Here is a 19678-nt window from a genome sequence, read left to right on the forward strand (position 1 = left end):
TTTTTATTGTTTTTATTTTCATCCTGAAAGAATATGGCACAATTTTTAACCACTAAGATGCATGAAAAATCATCGATATCATTGTTCCTGTACAGGAGAGGGGGGGGGGGGGGGGGGTGTTATAAGACGAGGCATTCGGGAAGCTATGAAACACACTTATGTACATTTCCAATTCTTACATATATGTCATATATATTTATATATATTTGTATTTACATCAACTATTTTTCCCACAAGTAATACACACAAAAACATCTACAAACAAAAAAATGCAGCTGGCAGTGGGGCCAAATGTTTTTTTTTTTGTGTCCACTTTTGGCATTCTCCTGCACAACATTGCAAATCATGCCCACAGAAATGCACATTATTATTATATGACTAAAAATAATAATAATTTTAACGCACAAAGATTCTGTACAGTTTGCAACGGCACGTTTTGTAAACTGAATGTGTGTGAAATGTTGCGTGTATGCAGGGGTCTTTGGAAGCCTATTTGGAATCGAGATCACGCACACACACATTGCAAATATGGACACAAATGTGGCAGCTGTTAAATGAAAGTAGCTGTAGCTCAGAGCGAACACACTCGTTCGTATTCAAGCACACAAAGAGCAATTTTATCATTCCCTCTAAGGCACTTTGAAATTGCTCCGTACAATCTGACGATATTTTCCATTTTCTGTCCAGTCTGTAAAATGTCTTTGCGTCATCCCAACTTTTCTTCCCACATGGGAATATTCTAGCCCTTTGACGAAAGCCGTGTGAAGAGGAGCCCGATTAGCTCTGACGGCACGACGATATCGATGTGGTGACGTGAAATAAAATTCTGCAATTTCCAATGGCACACTTGGATGTACAGATTGGAACAATGGCAAAGCAAACATGGACGACGTTCCTTCAGCCTATGTCAAATAACCCAATTCATGTTTTTATTTTATTCTTCTTATTTTTTAATTGATCTAAAACCAAATCATTTATTCCTCGATTTCATCGTCAATACGTATAGATATTTTTTCATTTTTATTTGATTTATGGCTGTTCAGTTAATTGACTTTCAACGGAGGTCTTCCACGCCACTAGAGGGCAGCACACAACCGGAAACGTACTTTCTAATTTCCACCCACATCGCGGGACGATGAACATGGCGGTTAAACCGTAAGTGGTTTGTCCACCATAGGAAAAAAAGACGACATTTCTGTCCTGGTAAGTGTGTTAATGTTATTTTTGTCACTACGTTTGTGTAATTTACCACGTTCCCGAAAATAAACAGAAAATACATGTTAGCTTAGCCACGTTTTCTGTTCGTTATGTTCACAGGGGAACGCCAAATTGGCGCGGCGTCGCCAACAGACATTTCGGTGGATGAAACGGCAGTGTGCAAGCCAACCACAGGAATAAAGGTAAGGAATTGTTTTCTCTTTTTTATTGCTGTACCACAACCACAAGAATAAAGGTAAGGAATTGTTTTATCTTTTATTACTGCTGTACTGTTTCATCTTATAACTGTTTCGACCTACACTTACACCGAAATTCGGTTGCCGCGCGTAGGAACGGATCAACGTCGTAAACCGAGGACCCCCTGTACTGTATCACTGTATTTTTCATGTATGTCCAAGAAAGCATTGAAGCAGATAAATAGACAAAATGCTGCCCTTCCTTCCGCCAGTGAGCATGCACACGCTCTAGCTGAGCGTGTAATGGGCCAATTTTGAACAGTAAATTGCTAATGTGCTAATTTCTTACCTGTGGCCGCACTCTTGATCAGTGTTTTTTTGTGAAGGTATGTACACAAAATGCTAACATGATGCTCATATGAATGATGACATTAAAGACGCAAAAGTAGCCCTTTTAAAATCACAAGCCGTTGAAGGTGTGATCCAAAGTTAACTCCACACTTGGAGCCCACAACCACACATCAGCATACATACAGACACACACATGCACACGCACACTCACAAACTTGCAATCGTCTCACACTCACATACATTGATCCTCACACTAATATGCTCTGAGCTTTAGCTACCTGTTACACGCTGCTGAGATTCCTAATGTGACAGCACGAATAAATATGTTATAAGTTGGCATCAGCAAAAATTATTCTGTTCAAAACAGCTTAAATTGATCTGTTGTTGTTTTTGAAGGACTCTAAAGGAAAAAATTCAAGCGATGAGCAGAAAATCATTACAAGTAGAATTTAGAAGGATTCTAGTTTTATGGCGGCAGAATGCTAACTAAACAAGCCCAAAAAAAAATCCAGTTTTTGGTTTTGATGAAGAGATCTTTGTACAGTTATCTACAAGTGTTGTCGCTGAACCTAAAACGCGTGAGGTTTGTAAATTCAGGCAGCCCTGTTGTCCCGTTGTGGAGCATTAAAATGTAGCCTGTTTGCTAGCGATGCTACGATTGCTTGTAGGACATTTCAGAATGTTTGTAAACAATAGGTGCTGGAGTGCTTTCGGATGGCAGAACGCAAGTGACGAGCACTAACTTAAATTTGAAATGATGACAAACATTTGTGTGTGGGCTTGCACTGCCAGTTAGACCCCAAGAGTATTCTTTCAATTTCTTTCCAAATGAACTAACTTTTGTACGAGAAGGTTGAAGTAAGCGGGTTTGAAGCATTTTCTCATAAAATGTTTTGTTGCGTCGTCTTTGAGTAATTTAACAAAAGTCAATGTTGTACAGCTCGCTGTCCACTTCACTCCTGATAAACAATTTCTGTCCTATTTATATAAAAGTCAGAAACCTCCAACTTAAGAGCTCGAAACCTTCTTGGTTCAATAATGTTATAAGAATGTGTCCACCAACCATAGCTTAAAAATCCAAACTCAAATATTAGTCACCACTCAATGCCAGGCCAGGCTCATTTACAGCTGATTGTAGTCTGCCAGCCTTTTTACCCTGCATCTACCCTGACCAATGTTTAGACATTTATTGTGATTTCCTGAATGAGTCAGCCATTTCCTCAGTCATCATGTTAACAGTGTCTGTATTTGTATTAAATCTATTTTGAATGACATTTGAGCTATGTTTTTTTTTTTTTCTGAACTGCTCTGCCTTGGTCAAATGATGTCGAAGGTTTTGTGAAATACTGGTGACATCCGAGTTCACGTGGGCTTTTGCCTTCTGTAAGGAGAAATATCCTTTTGAGGGAAATGGTAGAATGGACGGTCATTCACACAAAATATCTGCACTACGCAACTCTCTGAAATGTCTACCGAGCAGAACGAATGTTCTTGTACTGACAGAGCAGCAGGTGCTTGAATGTCTTTTTGAAGGTGGCGTTGCACAGGGCGTAACAGGCTGGGTTGATGGTGCTGTTGATGTAGCACAGCCAGTAGCCTAGCGTCCACACCGTGTTGGGGATGCAACTGGAGCAAAAAGTGTTGATCAGCACCATCACGTTGTAAGGTGTCCACGTGGCCACAAAGGCTACTAGGATGGCCATGATGGTGCGCGTCACCTTCTTTTCCCGCGACGGGGCCGCCTTCTTCTTTTTGGCGGGCGGCTGCTTGGTCATCTTCACAATCTTGCGGGCCACGTGGTTCTGCCGCTCTGAGGCCGGCACAATCTCCACCGTGGCATTGGATGGCGTGTAGCAGTCGCCCTTTGGGGATTTGGCCTTGATCTTGATGCAGGTCAACTTGGAGACACCCGCCTTGGCACGCTGGCGGGGTAGCGGACGGCCGGGGTCAGGGGCGGAATTGGCGGCCGAAGACGGCGCATCCTCATCCTTCACATTGGATGCGACCGCGCTGCCTGAAGTGGAGTCATTGGAGCTCTCCTTTTCCTCGCCGGCCGCGCAGATCTCTCTTGTGGTGTCGTCACCCTCGGTTTCCGCCTCAGCGGTGGAGGAAGGCGCTTTGCCGTTCTGCATCCTGCCGTCGTGCTGGTTGCCACCGTCCTCCGTGTTCTGGCTCTGGGAGGCTGCCGTGTTCTCGGCCGGTATATTGTTGTTGTTGGGTTTGTTCCTGCGCTTGGCGGGCGACAAAGGCTCAGCGGTTCCTCCCGATGGCTTGCGATTATCCTTCTTGACGCGGCTCTTGCTCGCCCTGGAGATCTGCCAGTAGAGCTGAATCATGATGATTACGGGCAAGTAAAAGGCGGCGATGGCGGTGCCAAAAGTGACGGCTGCGTTTGAGAAGAACTGAATGTAGCATTCCTTCTCTGGCACTGTCCGCCCGCCCACGATGAACTGCCAAAAGAGGATAGCTGGCGCCCACAGGATAAAGGACAGGACCCAGGCAGCAGCGATCATCATGCCCGCCATCTTGGTGGTCCTTTTTACAGGGTAGCTGAGTGGCTTAGTGACGCAGAAGTACCTGTCAAAGCTTATGATGAGCAAATTCATGACGGACGCATTGCTGACCACGTAGTCCAGCGCCAGCCACAAGTCGCAAACCACCGGACCCAGAGGCCAGTACCCGATGACGATGTAGACTGTGTACAAGTTCATGGAGCAGAGTCCAATAATGAGGTCGGCGCACGCCAAGCTGAAGAGGAAGTAGTTGTTGACAGTCTGCAGGTTCCTGTTGACCTTTATGGAAAGCATGACCAGGATGTTGCCAATCACCGTGACCAGGCTGAGGGAACCGGCCACCAGCACAATGAAGACCACCTCCACAGTCTTGTAGGAGCCCTCGCGCTCCTCTGCCGCATCAGTGTCGTTGCCTTCTGAGGCGTTCCAATAGCTGAAATTCAGTGCATCCATGGCACCGGCACCTGCTCATCGACACCTCCCACTCGCACGGAACCTGCGGAGGAGCACAAAAGAGAATTTGCGATGAAAAAGATCTTTATACCGTTTGAAAGGAAAAGTGCTGTCACTTGAGCGCATTAACATTCTACTAAGTTGACACGCTGCCTGAACATCTGTTTGATAACTTCCGAGGTAACAATTGTCGAGGCAACGCTTTCCATTGTTATGTTGTGTTTTTAAATTGTGCTGTCAAGGCACCTGCAGATCTCAGGAAAAATGACATTTAAATGGTAGAAAATAAATGGATCATAAAATTGGAACTGATTAAAAAACGATAAAAATGAAATGGAAAAAAAAAGAGAAATGGTTATCATGAACCTAAATTACACTGTCTACCCGAAATGCCGGACCTCCTGTGTCTTTTCAGGTACCAAATGTTTTAATGGCATGTGAAACTAGATTCAGCGGCTGAATAAAAATTTCAAAGAATTCATTGGCCGTAATTACTCAAATGAGTGATGTTTGTGATGCGTTTGTGTTGACAGTTGCGAACATTCACTTATCTGCAGTGCCAGAAATCCCCAGTGGTGGCATTGGGGCATGGAGCTAAGCTGGCCTAATCCCCATAAAATGTTTAACGCCGCTGATTTACGCCAGCTAAGCGCGGCTATACAAACGGGACACACTTGTTCCTCGCCCACTGGATTAGAGCGGCAGTGCAGATGGTCGCAACACGGTCCCAACGGGGGTTGCTCTTTGTCCTCCACCTAAGCCCTGACGCACCTGAGAGCTCGGACACTCGCACAGGAGTCCAAACAAATCCATCTGGCGTCGCCGTTGTCACTCCCTCCTCTTTCTTTGACTGGCTGCAACCGCTCTGCATGTCCCCGAGGTGCCCAAATGGAAAGTTTTTTTTTTTTTCTTCCTTGCCGTCAACTCCAGCATGCTGAGTGAACGGTCGCCTGGGGAGATCTGCGATGACTTATCTTAGCGTAGCTATCAATCATTCGCCTCCCCTACCGCGCGTTCGGCGCAACCTCATCAGAACGCTGACGCCAATGATCGCACCCTTTGACTGATGAACATAATGCCTGTGCCAGACTCCTTTCAGGCCGACATATCTCACGCGGATGCCTAAATGGCTTCTTTTGTCTCAGGTATTAGCCTTCTGGACGCCGCCGTGCGAATAAATGAGCTTTCCGTATTGTTCCCTGTTCTGATTTGCAGTTTGCTCGCTAGAGCCGAAAATTGCTTATGGCCTTTGGGGAGCACAAAAAGGCCAAGCTCGCCCTTTCGCAGCCACCTTTACCCCCTGCCTTCCGTGCTTTACACAGGTGAGCGGAGAGCGAAAGCAGTGAGATGACAACGCCGTCCTTGCCGTTTTAATTTGAAGCCGCGTTAGCGGGCCAGCGCATTTTGCTGGCGACACGCAACAGGTGGCGCCACGCTTGATGCCTGCGTCAAGCTCGCCATGTGATTTGTGAGCGTGGCAGCTGTGCATTTAAAACCACCCATACGGACGCTTCTCTCATCCTCTGAGTTCACACTTTACATCTGCGGATCCCAGATAAATCCCCGGGGCACCTGCGCCCCACTCCCCTCATCCCTAGCGTTTGCATTTCCATCATTGGCCGGCGCTCTCCATCAAGGACTAGGCCGGCGTTTATTTGCCATTTGCTGACGTGCATGACTGGAATGCCAAGGCTGTGATTCCAGCTGCACAGCTGGGACATGGAGAATGTGGCATGGGTCCGGGACGCTCTCAAGATTTCTCTTTTTACAAATCAAGAAAGAGGAAACCAGTTAAAACCAATCAACATCGATGGGTCGACGTAGACTTGCAGTCTACAGTCGAACGCAAAGGTTTGGGCACCCCTGATCATTTTCATGATTTTCCTTTATAAATCATTGATTGTTCAGCAATTTCAGTTCAGTATATCATATAGCAGACAATCACAGTGATATTTGAGAAGTGAAATGTTTATATGATTTACAGTACGTGTGCAATAATTTCCTAAACAAAAGGCTGTTATTTCTGCAAAAGGAGGATCGACTAAATATTGATGTCATTTTTCTGTTGGGGTGCCCGCATTTATTCACATGCCTACTTTTGTTTGCACACTTTCTGTATATCATATAAACTTAATTTCGCTTCTCAAATATCACTGTTTTTGTCTGCTATATATTTCACTGAAATTCCAGAGCCGAAAAGCCAATGATTCATAAAGGAAAATCTTGAAAATGAAACGTAGACTTGCAGCGTATATTTAGAGCCACGTTGAAAATAGGGAAAAGCATTGGCCGGATGACATCCCCGACTTGGGATTTCTCAAGGACCACCGGCAGCCCATGGACTAGACGTCAACCTTGAGCCAATGTATACAACGAAAATCCACACTGATGCTTGAGCGATTGGTCAACCAAACAGCGAATGTTGTTGCAGCTGATTTCTCATTTCCTGTTCCCTGTTTTTGGAACCTACTGCTCCAGCAAATACTTGACACTTGACTTTTGAAGCTTGGGAGAAACCCCGGAAAGAGGACAGACAATACCTCCGAATCTCACAATTAGCTCTGCAGTATTTGTGCTCTGGTCACAGAAGTACACTCCCGATTTACCCAACATCAAAGCAGCAAGATCTCTGCAAACTATAATCTGCGAGTATTACAATCAAGGGTACACAAATGGACCTTTACCCTTTTCAAAACTCTGTTCCAGGAGAAAAAAATACACCTTTTTGTACCGTACGGTCTCCACTTGTCTTTGGATTAAACCTCTGTGCTAAAAAAATGGACTTCTCCTGTGCAGCTATTTCTATACTGACTGCAGAACAGTATTCAACCCTAGCAAGTGTGATTAATCATGTTTGGCACCAGTAGGCTTGCGTGTGTTTTCTATCGGAGGCAAGGTTCTTTAAGGTCGGCGATTGTTGCATTACAGATCAGCGAATATCTAATTTCAAGAGCCGAAGTTTGCCAAATGGGTTTTTGCCAAAGGTGTCAAACATATCTCCCGGAAGCAGGACTTAAGTGGGGGATCAAATCCTGACAGGTGTGGCATCATCCCTCCGCTAATCTCTCGGCACGGGGATAAATGAGAGGCGGGTTTCGAGAACGTCGCCTAAGTGGGTGCTGTCACAATGCGGCTCGACTTGACGGACCGTCGGTCAAGGATTAACATTCCGTCAGCTTTATTTCCAGCGCTGGTGCGGGGTGCATTGATGCGGACTCTGATGGCCACACGGATTGACGGCGCCACGTCGCACTCACGTCTGACACTTTGTCACCATCTGCTGCCTGTTATGCGATGAAGAAGGTGTGTTTTGCCTCGCTTGTTCCCCCATCTGTGGGCCCACCGCAGTCAAGACGGACGACTGTAAATAGCACAAACTGTCCGAGGGCAACGTTTGCTTTGCTTCTTTATCGCTTTGCTGTGAATCACAAGAGGACGTGTGGGGGATGGCTGGCCAAACGCTGAAACAATGAAGTGGAACAAATCACCCCCCACACCATCGCCGCCGCCGCCGCGCCTGCCTTTTCTCTGTCGCTGCTATCGGCCGCTATCTTAATGAGTGCCAGCTTTCCATCGAGGGCGAGTGCAAGCCAGCCAGCCGAAGCAATACTTCGCAAGGCGTGGAAGGCACATGCTGCGGGGGAACCAGGCCTTGCCATTAGGAATATTTAAAGTGACACCAGTCTGTCAAGAGGAGACACTTCCAGGGCTTGTTAAACAAACAGTTAAAAGTCAACAAGTACCTTTTGTGCAGCCACGCCGCTGAAGTATGGACCTTTGCTTTTTGGGTGTGTTTGACCCAGTTCGTTTTATTTGCTAGTGCCATCAATGCCCCAAAATGGAGTTCTAATAACCACACCACAGATGGTGACCTTATTGTTAGTGTGCTGCAGATCAAAAACAAAACAAGAGTGTAGCAAACACTTTAAAACGGCTTCAGCTGAAACCCCAAAAGCAACACAGTAGCGCAGAGCCTCTTCTCGGCCGGCTCTCCACGTAATGAGCCTGCTCATCGGAATGCACGGGAGCCGCAGAAACAGGTGAATCCCAGAGGCGACGTACAATCTAATCTAGCAAGGGCGCGCGCTAACGGCTTTCTTAGGAAATGATTGTAACGGGCAACAAAGATAGGAAGACACATTATGCGGATGCATTATGACGGCGTTCCCAGCGTAGCGGAGGATCCATTTCCTCTGAGTTCGCTGGAGCGGAAACAAAGGATGCCTGTCAGCAGTCATCGAAGGCATCTTTTGACGGTTTAGGAATTTTGCATTTGCACAATAGTAGTAAATGCATCCACAGAATTTTGGCCATTATGTGTTTAACAACATAGCATGTCTAATGATGTCACTGTCGGAGTGGATTACGTTTCATTTCTCATGCTGGCGAATTAAAAAGTATATTTTAGCGCTAGTGCCATCAAGCCTTTTCTGTTGGTGCGTCCCTCTGGAATGGCCTCACCTTGAATAGACACTAACAAGCTTTGAATCACCTGAAGCCAGTCTGAAACAAAGGGGGTGGACAGAAGAATCTGGAAGACTCTTGTCAACAGCCAATACCCCAGCAGGGGCTCATGGTGGAACAAGAAGTGGCTTGGACCAACAACCGAAAGAGGCGACGTCTCTCGAGCCACGACTTGGAAAAAGTTCATTTGTAGCCAGAGGATTGCTATTAACAGCTGCCGTGTCTCGCTGATATCTGATCAACTTTAATAAGACGCTAAAGCTCCCCGCTGATGTGAAGTGGAAGCAAATTGCTGCAGGTGAGGCAACATAAGCCCTCACGCCTCTTCTCTGGAGAAGCTATTATCTTTCGATGTATGGAAATGTGCTAATTAAAGGCAAATCAGCAGAGGATTCCTCAGTAAATTATTACTGCGAGATTACATTTTTAAATTACACATGCAAGATGGCCCTGTCTTCATCATCATCATCAGCAGCAGCAGCTTTTTGTCCCTTTGTTTTCAAACGATTCTATATTTTTCCGGAGGGGTCTTTTTCACAGATGGTGAAAAGCAGCCACAATATCAAAAGCATTGATAGAGGGAACATTTTTTAGGACTATGATTCTTGGAACATTGCAGGATGTTCACTGAATTCCCCAACCAGTTTGCGGTGTGTGCTCTTTTGACACACGGGCCGGCCCCCCTGCGGATTCCCATGGGTACATCTGAGTCATTTATTTTGATCGCATGATCACAGCTTGTTTGTCCGCGTTAAATGCCATCCTCCCGGAATCGTATTTTGATAGTGAATACAAAAAGTGACACCGACAAACCTTTTGAAGGACAGAATTGGGACTATTGAAATGGCCTTTTTTGTACATTTTCAAGACTTGGAAGCCCCCGTGTAGTCAAGGAGCATCTGTCATCTAGGAACAAGCTTCATGTTACCTATTTTTTTCCGCCGACATAAAACCCAGCAGTGCAACTACCAGAGTGACCAAATGTGGAGATTTCGGTACGTTATGCCCAGGGAAACTTTATGGTGCATATTTTCAATTTGGAGACAGCCCACAGGTCAACCACGAAGGGAACAAGCTTCTTCTGGTCTCATATTTTTTCGTTTGGTCATAAAACCCAGGAAGTGAACTACCAGCCTGACCAAATATGGAGAATTCAGTTGGGCCCGGGAACCTTTTGCCAACATTTTCTTTAGATTTAGAGCCCACCTGTCAGCCAGGAGTGAGCTCCTCTCATTAGGTTTTATTTCCTCGGACCGACTTTCCACAGAAGCACCGCTGAAGACGGAATTCTCTGACCTTGGTGTTGTCTTATAGCTCACTGTACACTCAATGAGACATTATCCAGACAGTGTACCTTTGAGTGGAGAGAAGCCAAAAAAGAAAGAAGAAATAGCCTCGCTCCCCGGGGGTGGCCTCCTCCCCGGCAAATATACGGCCCACCATTCTGAAGGCAATACAAAGCCCTTGGGCATGGACAACAACACACTGGAGGTTGTTGATGGGGAGGCAGGAGTATTCCTAGTGCACTGTCTAAATATTTATGTTGTATCTTGGCAGGCATCTGTTAAAACCCGTCCCCCCTGTGGCCAGGTACCCTTGAGACAAGGATGGAGGGTGGGAGGGGGGGAGGGGGGGGGCAGCGCTAGGAAATGAACGCAAATCTGGAATTATATCTCCGCGGCTGAAGATGGCCATCGCTTTCATTTCCTGCCTCATGCTCGTCTCAGTGTGACATCTCGAGGTTGTCTGGCGACCAGTCCTTGCACCCTCGCAGGGTGAACCAAACAGCAAACCGGAGTGGAAGATGACAAAGAACAAGAAGACAGATGGACGATATAGCGCTACACCAACCAAGGTGGCCCCGACGTGAAACCTTCGTAACCACTTTTACCCCGGAGCACCTCTCATCAACATTAGCAACATCATTAGTAGCTAACGGGAGGATACCAGATGTTACTTCACCACTATCTGAACTCTCGACGTGACAGAGCTTCAGGCACCATGTCAATGGATTTGATCTTAATGGACATGGCTTTTGAGGATCTCTCTGGGCAAATTAACTTGCTGCACAGTGGTTGCAAATGACTGGATTCGGGATTTGGCCAAATGGAGAAGAGACAATATTCCTGGTGTTGGCCCTCCATCCATGGATTGACAATCATTTCTGCTTTATAAAGCCAAATCCTAAAAACACAAGCTGCATTCAAACAAAAGCACCTTTTGAATTGTTACTGTGGAAACACGAGGGGGAAAAAACCACAGCTGTTTAATAACGACATCGTCAACCATCCTCCCTGTCGCTGTCCCTCACGTTGCTGCTTGACAGCTTTATTCTTTGAGGTGGGAATACTGCCGGACCGCCAATTCTCCTCATTCTAGACTACTAATTAGCGTTTGCCCGAGCAACAGCGGTGCGTTGGTCTTGACGGCGGCGTCAACAAATTGCCTGCGGCCAAGCGCCCCTCAGCCCAGGGAAGCTCGCTGTCGTTTTTGATTTTCCTAATTGGCAAATTTTGATGTCATCTGCCCTAAAGGCAAAATCCATGGAAAAGGCCCAGCGTTTGACCCAGTTTATAGCCAAGATCATCTTCTGCAAGTCTTATGTCCTTTACGGAAAACTTGCGCTGGGCTCGATGATACCCCGACCACCACCACATCAGAACAAGCTTAAAGACTTTTTCTTCTGAACGGATGCGTTAACTCGGAGGCCGTTGGTGATGGAACTGAAGCAGCAGTTGTGCATTACAAGGATGTAAACATGGTAGGAGACCTACCAGCTAGAAAATACCTGACCCATACTAAGTAACTCTGTATTGCGCTGTAGTATTTGCTATTTTTGGCAGAGGATAAAGATTGTATACCTGGGAGTTTTATTGTCTATGTACTTGTGCATGTATGAGTAAAGTAGACTTTTTTCGACTTAACAAGTAAAACAAAAAATTCTCTTAAGTCAGTGCACTTGTATCTCAAGGCCTCAAAGCATTGAGTGGTGATCTATTATTCGCAAAGTTTTGCTTTTGGTCCTGTTCCTTAACCCTCGACAAATAGTGTAATTGATTTTTCGATTTTCCCCCTGTCGCTTCATCCCGAAGCAGATATGCAATCACAAGCGGGCTCGATTCAAGTGGCAGCGAAAGCACCGCCAGCCGGCAGCGTCTTATTCCCGCTCGCCACAGGTCAACTTGTAGCAATGTCAAGCATCAAGCTAAGATGCACTTTGATTGCCCGCTAATCTGCCCGCTACCCGGTCTTGACGTCACGCACCACAGGCAGCCGCAGGAACACGTTCACAGTTGCCTGGATGGTCCGTGGCCAGACGCAAGGGCAGAAAAGCACCTTGCCTTGTTTTCAATAAAAGAGCACTGTTGTAATTTGACGGGGAGTACGACGGAAGCGATGTCGAGCGACGTGGCGGTGGCGATGAGAGCAGAACGCGACTGTTTGCAGGGTTCTTATCTTGATTGCAAGTGCGCTCGGTAAACAAGGAAAAAGGGCCGCCAGGATACACCCGGAGAGCTTATTTGACGACGAGTGGAGGCACATAAACGCAACCTGAAGTTATACGGGGACAAAGCAAATAGCGCACACAGTGAGCGATCATTGTCTTGCTGACGGAAAGAACACACTCCCTCTCATGGCTCATTTAAAAAGGGAGAGTCGAGCAGCCGGCAGTTCTCCATTCTCACAAACTGCCCGGGAAATTAAAAGCACTGAAAAGCTTTTATTTTTCAACTCAGATGTTTGGTCGAGTAAATCCGAGCTGTAAAATCCAGACGGCGGCTTCTTACATGATTGAGACCACGGTCTAAAATTCAATGAAAATGACCTCAAAATACAATTTCTTTATTTCCAGTACGTTTCCCTGATATACTTCAAATAGTCGATAGTTGAGGAGTTATGCTCCGGATCAAGATGCTGTCTATTTTTAGAATGTAACCTTCACCATTTCTATGGCGGGTATCTATCCATTCATTTCAAATGTCAGCACTCCACATTGCAACTGCGTCTCTGAGCCTTTTCGTTTTCTTAAATTCAATTGAGCTAATAGTCAACAATGTGTCGCCAAAAGTGTTTTAATGTCACCTTTGACTTGTGCAAAATGAAACCGACAAATTGACCGTTTTTTTTTGGCTGTAGTAATACACTTTCCGACCACCAGGGGAAGTCAGTAGAAAAGGAAAATCTGTTGTTTTTTTTGTACTGGTTTCATGATTTTGATTTGTTTATTCGCCAAGCTCCCTCCGTTGATTTTCCATTCCCCCGTGGAGCGCTACTAAATGAGGTGCAACACACATGCGTGCGTATACACATGCAAGACACACACTTCGACAAATACACACACATTGCACACACGATACGCCACAAGGGTTCCAGCCCAGAGGATGGGATTTAAATGATGCCACAATTGATTTTAAAGCGACAGCAAACATGGCTCCATCTTTTGTGGGTCAGTCAGCGAGTTACCATGGAAACAGAAATGCCTAACTCATTTATGTTTCTGTTGGTGAACCAAAGCGTTCACGAGAATGCCCCCATTACTAAGAAATGAGGGTTGGATTAACAAATAGGGTTCTTGCTTCACATGAAACCAGTACAATATTATTTTGGCTATCGTAGTCACATTTATGTCATGTACTTGTTTCGACTTTTGTGGATGTAAATTATGTAAATTGTACCATGGCGAAAGGGGTGCCTTAATGTGTCGCCACCGCCATACGGGGGCGCCAACTGGCACTTGGCGCTATCAGCCGTGTGCAGCGCTCCCTCAGTTCTCGCTGTGCTCTTTTGAAAGGATTTAAAAAGATAATAAACCACTTATGAACGGCTGACATTTGAGCAGCAACATGGCCGCATGTGCACAATGCGGTCTTTCAGATTAGGACATTACATATGAGGTCACCGCCCTTATCGGCGCTATAAACCATCCCTGAGAGCATTAGCATCATTAGTGAGGGGGTGGGGGATTTGTTGTGCGAGGTGGGCTTCTTTCAGGTGAGTCTATTGATCCGTTTTCAGACTGCACACGTAGGAGTTTGCATTCTTTGCGCCTCTTGCGTAACCGCCACGGCCACTTTTTTTTAAAATCTTTTTTAAAGCAACGTTGGCCCGCGCGGGCGTGATAAAAGACGGCTAACGTTTAGCGCTAGCGGAGCAAAAGCGCCAGATACAAGTGTCGGCACCACAAATTCATTCCTCGTGAATAAAAGCTTCATTTAATGTTTTAAGCAACAGCTTATCTTTGTTAATTGTCATTAGCGCTAACCAGGTTAATTTGAATACGCTCAGAACAATTGATCAAAGTCACCCACGCTGCTGTCAACTTTTCATTGCCATTGATCCTTGCAGATGGAATTAGCAAACATGCATTTTTGTGCGTGTGTATGCGCGCGTGTGTGTGTGTGATTAATGCATGTCAGAAAAATGGATTCGATCAAAGCGTTTGGACTCCCCAGAGCTCACGATTCCATTTCTTTTGCTTGCCGCGTATTTCACTCTTTAATACAGCACAGACAGGCAGATTAGATAAGAAGCATTCCCATTCTTTTTATGAATATTTGATTCCTGGCAGCTCAATTTCTCACGGATAGCTCTGATTTATAAATACACGTCTGTCTTTGACTTTTTGTGTTATTTGGGTAAAGACTCTAAAAGCAAACTCCAAAAACGAATCGCTAATGGCTATTGACCCACAAGGCGGTCATGTGTAATTATCCCCAAGAACAAATTTGCCCGGAATGACTGGGATATACAATATTTGACTTCACATAATGGTCCCTCCTGGAATGATTGATCCATTAGAAGGATTGTCCTGGTCGGGATAAATTGTACTTATCGATGGCAACTGATTTTCCATGACGGCGATTGCATTAGCAACACTCAATTTTAATCGAGTCTTTTCTGGACTATCTGAGTGGGATTCCACTTTCTTAATAGTGTTTCCCAAAAGAGGGCTGCTTGAATCAAGGCCATCCGCCCACCATTGATCCAACCTCGCTTGCACCCCGGCGACCCAGATTCATCACACCGCGTGGCCTCGCATGTAATGATGACGCGACGGCCGGCGACCACTCGCTATCGACGTATGACAAGTGCCTCGTGCCTCTCTGATGAATCTCTTCATATTCCTCGCTTTGAAAGCCCACTGAAACTAATTTGCTGCAATGCGGGGTGACACTCGATGCGTCCTTTGGGGCATTTAAACCAGCCAGATATTGCCCAGAAATGCTTCAACGCTAATAAAGGCTTAGGGTTAAGGTACAATACAAAAAACCCACTAAATCAGTTATTAGTAAATGATTGTGATGTTTCTTCTCTTTTAACAAAGTGACCGTGAACCTGGGAAAATGAACGGTAGATGAATAATTGCCACGGTTCTGGAATTTGCTGTGATAGAGGATCAACACGGGAGAGCAAATTAAATTTGTCTGATTTGTAGGATGACAGTTTTCGGAGCGATTCCACAGCGTCACTCACGTAATATGTCGACTGTTCCGAGCGCGTGCCATTATCTGCGGCTTTCGCTCTCGCTCTCGTTTCTGTCCCCGCCAAAGTCGTGGGCTCGTGCCATAAATTTTCATCACACGTCACAGATGTTGACATTTCATTTACTTCGCTCCGCCGGGAATCACCTCAAATCAATTGTAGGCAGCTGAAGATATGCTAAATCTTCCTAACAGGCATGCCCGCGGGCTAAAAGGCAAGTGAGCGTGAGGTGTCCACTTGAGATTAATTCCAAGTGACCGGAATACGAACGGCGATGAAGCAAACGGTTGAAGATGTAATTCCCTTAGTAAAAATGTTAAAAAAGAAAAAGAAAAGACTGTTCTTTTTGGTTAAAACATCAGACAAAAGGACAACGTAATCGCTCCAAGGATCAGGTGTTACAGGCAACGGGGATTCAACCTGACAAACGCTTCACCTTTGACAAACTGACGCCATTTACTCAAACCGGCGGCGTGTATCTCGGCGCGTTCCTCGACGGTCCTGCGAAGTCACAGCTTTTGTGGCGGCGGGGACGGAGTCGAATGAGATCACCCGACGCGATACACGCAAGGTCTTAAAAGTCCAAATAGAATCTCCCGTTTCCGTACGGCCGAAATGAGTCTTATCTCCGCGGAAGGTGGCCCATCCATCAGCGATTCCTCGCGGCTTATCATCCTGCCCGGGTTCAATCGCGCAATGATGAAGTCAGACATTCATCAAATGCTGACACCTCACATTCAAGACCAAGCCGCACGACCTTTTCCGCCATCGCCAATCTGCGAACTAAGTGCACCTCAGAAGCAGTCGCGCAACCGTTCTGCCCTCCCGGCCGACCGCTTCTGCATTCGAGTTAGAATTTTCCGAATGATATTGACACGCTGAATCGAAACCCACACAAGAGAGTGTCGTTATAAACCGAGTCCCAGACGCGCCGCTTGAATGGCTCGGCAGAGTCACGACATTGATCCGACCAACGACCGCCAGAGCTTTCCAGAAGGAAGAAGAGTGTCTCTCTTCTTTTTTTTTTTTTTTTTTACTCCTGCGGCGTGTCATAAAATACTTTGGGAGGACTTTGCCTTTTTCTGATGGATGAGCATGAGGCTACCAAAGTGCAGTAAGCCAGCTGTGACGCTGGAACGAACGCAACCCATCATTCCCTCTTGTATTGTCAGACAGGACATGTTTGTTTTTTTTCTATTTTGGGGGTACTGAACTCACTTTTTCCCAATGGAAAAACAAAACAAACATAGTGCAAATGCTTTATAAAAAGCAGTCAAATTGAGAGGGGTGTAAAATAGGAGTACGTAAGAATATTGGAATTAAAACTAATACATGTAGAAATACATGGTGCTGGCATAAAATTGGTTTTTTGTTCAATACATCTGAAACACATTTGCAGGGAATAATATAATATAATGAAAAAAATATTACCGAAAGCAAAACATGCCAGTTGCCTTTCACTGAGCGATCCGCACCTCTCGCACTCACTGCCGTCTTGACAGCAAGTTACCCATAAAATTGCAGTTTTCATCTTGCCCACACAGCGAGCGACTCCAACACGGAGGCAAATTAGAAGTGTCCGTCGGCAAAGGCAAAGAGGCTTCACCGAAGATTATAGCGAGCGCGGTTGCGCCTTTTACGGCTCTAATGATGATAACACTGATGAATGGTAATGATGCGAACGAGCGGCCTCATCATGCTCGCTCGCCAGGCCTTCACCGCCACCCTTTATCCCCAGCACAATGTGCCCGTAATTCCCTCCGAAGCACCGCTAATGTTCCGTCTTGTAACCTCGCATGCAATTACATCGGCGATCCTCGCTCGCCTTTTTGTCGGGACTCTGGAAGTTTCGCATTATTGCCGTTTCTCTACCAATGGATAATTACAAACGAAATGGACCTACGGCAACAACGTGGACGAGTCAGACATTTCAAGGAAATGGAAATATTTGACTCGGCAGGCAGAGCTGACCTCCGTTCAAACTTTGTCGCGACGCGTGCTTCACGCTTGTTTCACGGAACGGGCGTGTCAAATATCAATCCCATTGAATTTACATGGCTAGATGACATTAATCAGCAAGTTCCAATAACGAGCTGCGGGGCTCCCGCGTTTTTTCTCGCGTCTTTAGTATATGCCGACCCAATCTATACGACATACATAATTCATGTTCGCGGTAGCGCCGCCATAAATAGATTTATCATCAAGCACTAAACGAATGCCGGAGTGTGAATAAATGTTGAAGGGACACCATCTATCTCCTGTCTGACACACAAGTGGATTTAGCGGCGTGAATAATTCAGAGTCGCTGAGTGAGAGAGACAAAGGCCCGGTACGTCACATGTTGCTATCAAAGAGATATTTGGAGGTGCGGACGCTTCCGTCGGCCCACTCTCAACGCGCGCACCTAATCAATGGCCCGCTTCCAATAATTACTGTTTACTTGAGCTCATTATTCCACCGCTAGCAAAGAAGGACGTAGCCGTAATTGGCGGTTGCCGGGACGGCGCCGCCTGTTGTGATGCCACGAGCGGAGGTCAAGAGTGTCCTCCTCTAATTGTCTGACGTGTGATCCAAGGATGGACACCGATTCGGGCGTGCTTCGTATGTTGACATTTAGCAGCTAATTAACAGCGCGACCGGTCGCAGGTGCCGCTGCTATGTGGGCGCGCTAATCCGCCCGAGCCAATCCCAGCGATACGGCGATGATTAAAATGTATAAGCATGTCGGAGATTTTCAGAGATGCCGTTTTCAACATGCATGTATGCACATCAATCCGCCTGCTGTCTCTGCAACTTTCTGATTAGGAGATAATGCATGCAATAAATTGAACGGCTAAAAAGCCAGTTATGGCTTGTTCCCCCTAAAGGTTTGCGGTAGTTTTGTTTTTACAAAATAAACATTTCAGACAAAAACACAGTTTTCCCTCATGGGTTTCGATTTTGTACAAAAAGGTACTTCAATTAGTTGCAATCATATACGCTATATGTAAGCTCATGTGTAAAACTGAGTTTGCATTTTTCATAAAAAATACCAATCCTAGCGTTTTCGGAGCAATACTTCATTTTTTACGTACTGTATTGTGACTAATTGGCTGTGTAGCACTGGCAAGAAAATAGGAATAAGCACAGGCCATCGATTTATAACAATACCATTACTGTATCTTGTTGCCCGCTTATTTAAGTTGTCTGTGTCAAACACACACACTCTCCATTTTCTCTTTAGCTTTACATTTTCCGTCTCAAGGCGCGTACGACTCGTACACTCTCGGTGAGTGTATCTTGATTAGCGCCCGCCTGTGCAATTTCCTGCTAGATTATTGAGATGGATTCGCAAAAATATCAATCAGAGCAAGTCGGCCGCTTGAAAGCGGCTTTCATTAGCGGTCAGACACTTTTGTTCTTGTCGCGCACTCAAGGGCAATGTCACAGACTGCATCCCAAGTCCGTTAGCTCCCTATCTCGGCGGCGGCGGCGACAGGAAGGAGTCCATTTCACAAGTGCAAAAAGGAAAAGTTAGTTTGAAAGCCAAATCAGTTCAAAAACATCACGACAAGCTAACGCTGTCGCATAAAAACGCAATTACGCAACAATGACGTCAACAAATATTTCGAAGCGCTTTCATGTCAATAAAAGAGATCAAAGTGCTGTCATGTTGACAAATGGCATCAGATGAAAAACTCTGTCACAGGGGCCATTACGTCGCAATTTGTTTCGACTTCACGACAGCCTGACGTCGGCGGCAGGCAATTCTGCTTGACGTATGATCATGCGAGCCGGCTACAGGTGGCAACGGCGCACACGTCGCCACCTTAACGTGCGCCACAACCAACGTGGACCGCGGTTCTCGCGCGCGGCGCTGAATAATAGCCAACTTATTTGGGCTCGCCGGGATTGATGGCCGCAAGCGCAAATCAATCAGGTGCGCTCCGCGGGCGCGCACTCTGTCTGTTGGTGGCGATACAGATAACATGTCAGAGGACCTTCTCCATCATGTCACTTTAAGCGCAATCAATAGTGCTT

At 45.9% G+C, this 19678-nt stretch overlaps 1 protein-coding gene and 1 long non-coding RNA gene across 5 annotated transcripts in view; one reads left to right on the top strand and one right to left on the bottom strand.

The window, feature by feature from the left end:
• Nucleotides 1-5: 5 nt before the first annotated feature.
• The window catches only part of chrm2a (cholinergic receptor, muscarinic 2a), a 30072-nt gene continuing 10399 nt past the window's right edge, over nt 6-19678 (bottom strand). For all 4 annotated transcript variants that reach the window (XM_088367471.1, XM_088367470.1, XM_088367468.1 and 1 more), the window contains one exon: nt 6-4754. In XM_088367471.1, the coding sequence (XP_088223597.1) occupies nt 3215-4711 (1497 nt within the window). In that variant the 5' untranslated portion in view covers nt 4712-4754 and the 3' untranslated portion in view covers nt 6-3214. The remainder of the gene's footprint in view (nt 4755-19678) is intronic.
• The window catches only part of LOC148379034 (uncharacterized), a 30500-nt gene continuing 11904 nt past the window's right edge, over nt 1083-19678 (top strand). The window contains exons 1-2 of the long non-coding RNA XR_015855472.1: nt 1083-1203; nt 1318-1400. This is a non-coding gene — a long non-coding RNA (uncharacterized LOC148379034). The remainder of the gene's footprint in view (nt 1204-1317; nt 1401-19678) is intronic.

Source organism: Syngnathus floridae, chromosome 22 (assembly GCF_059516105.1).
Source record: "Syngnathus floridae isolate MCC-2025c chromosome 22, RoL_Sflo_1.0, whole genome shotgun sequence".
In the NCBI taxonomy this organism is placed as follows: domain Eukaryota; kingdom Metazoa; phylum Chordata; class Actinopteri; order Syngnathiformes; family Syngnathidae; genus Syngnathus; species Syngnathus floridae.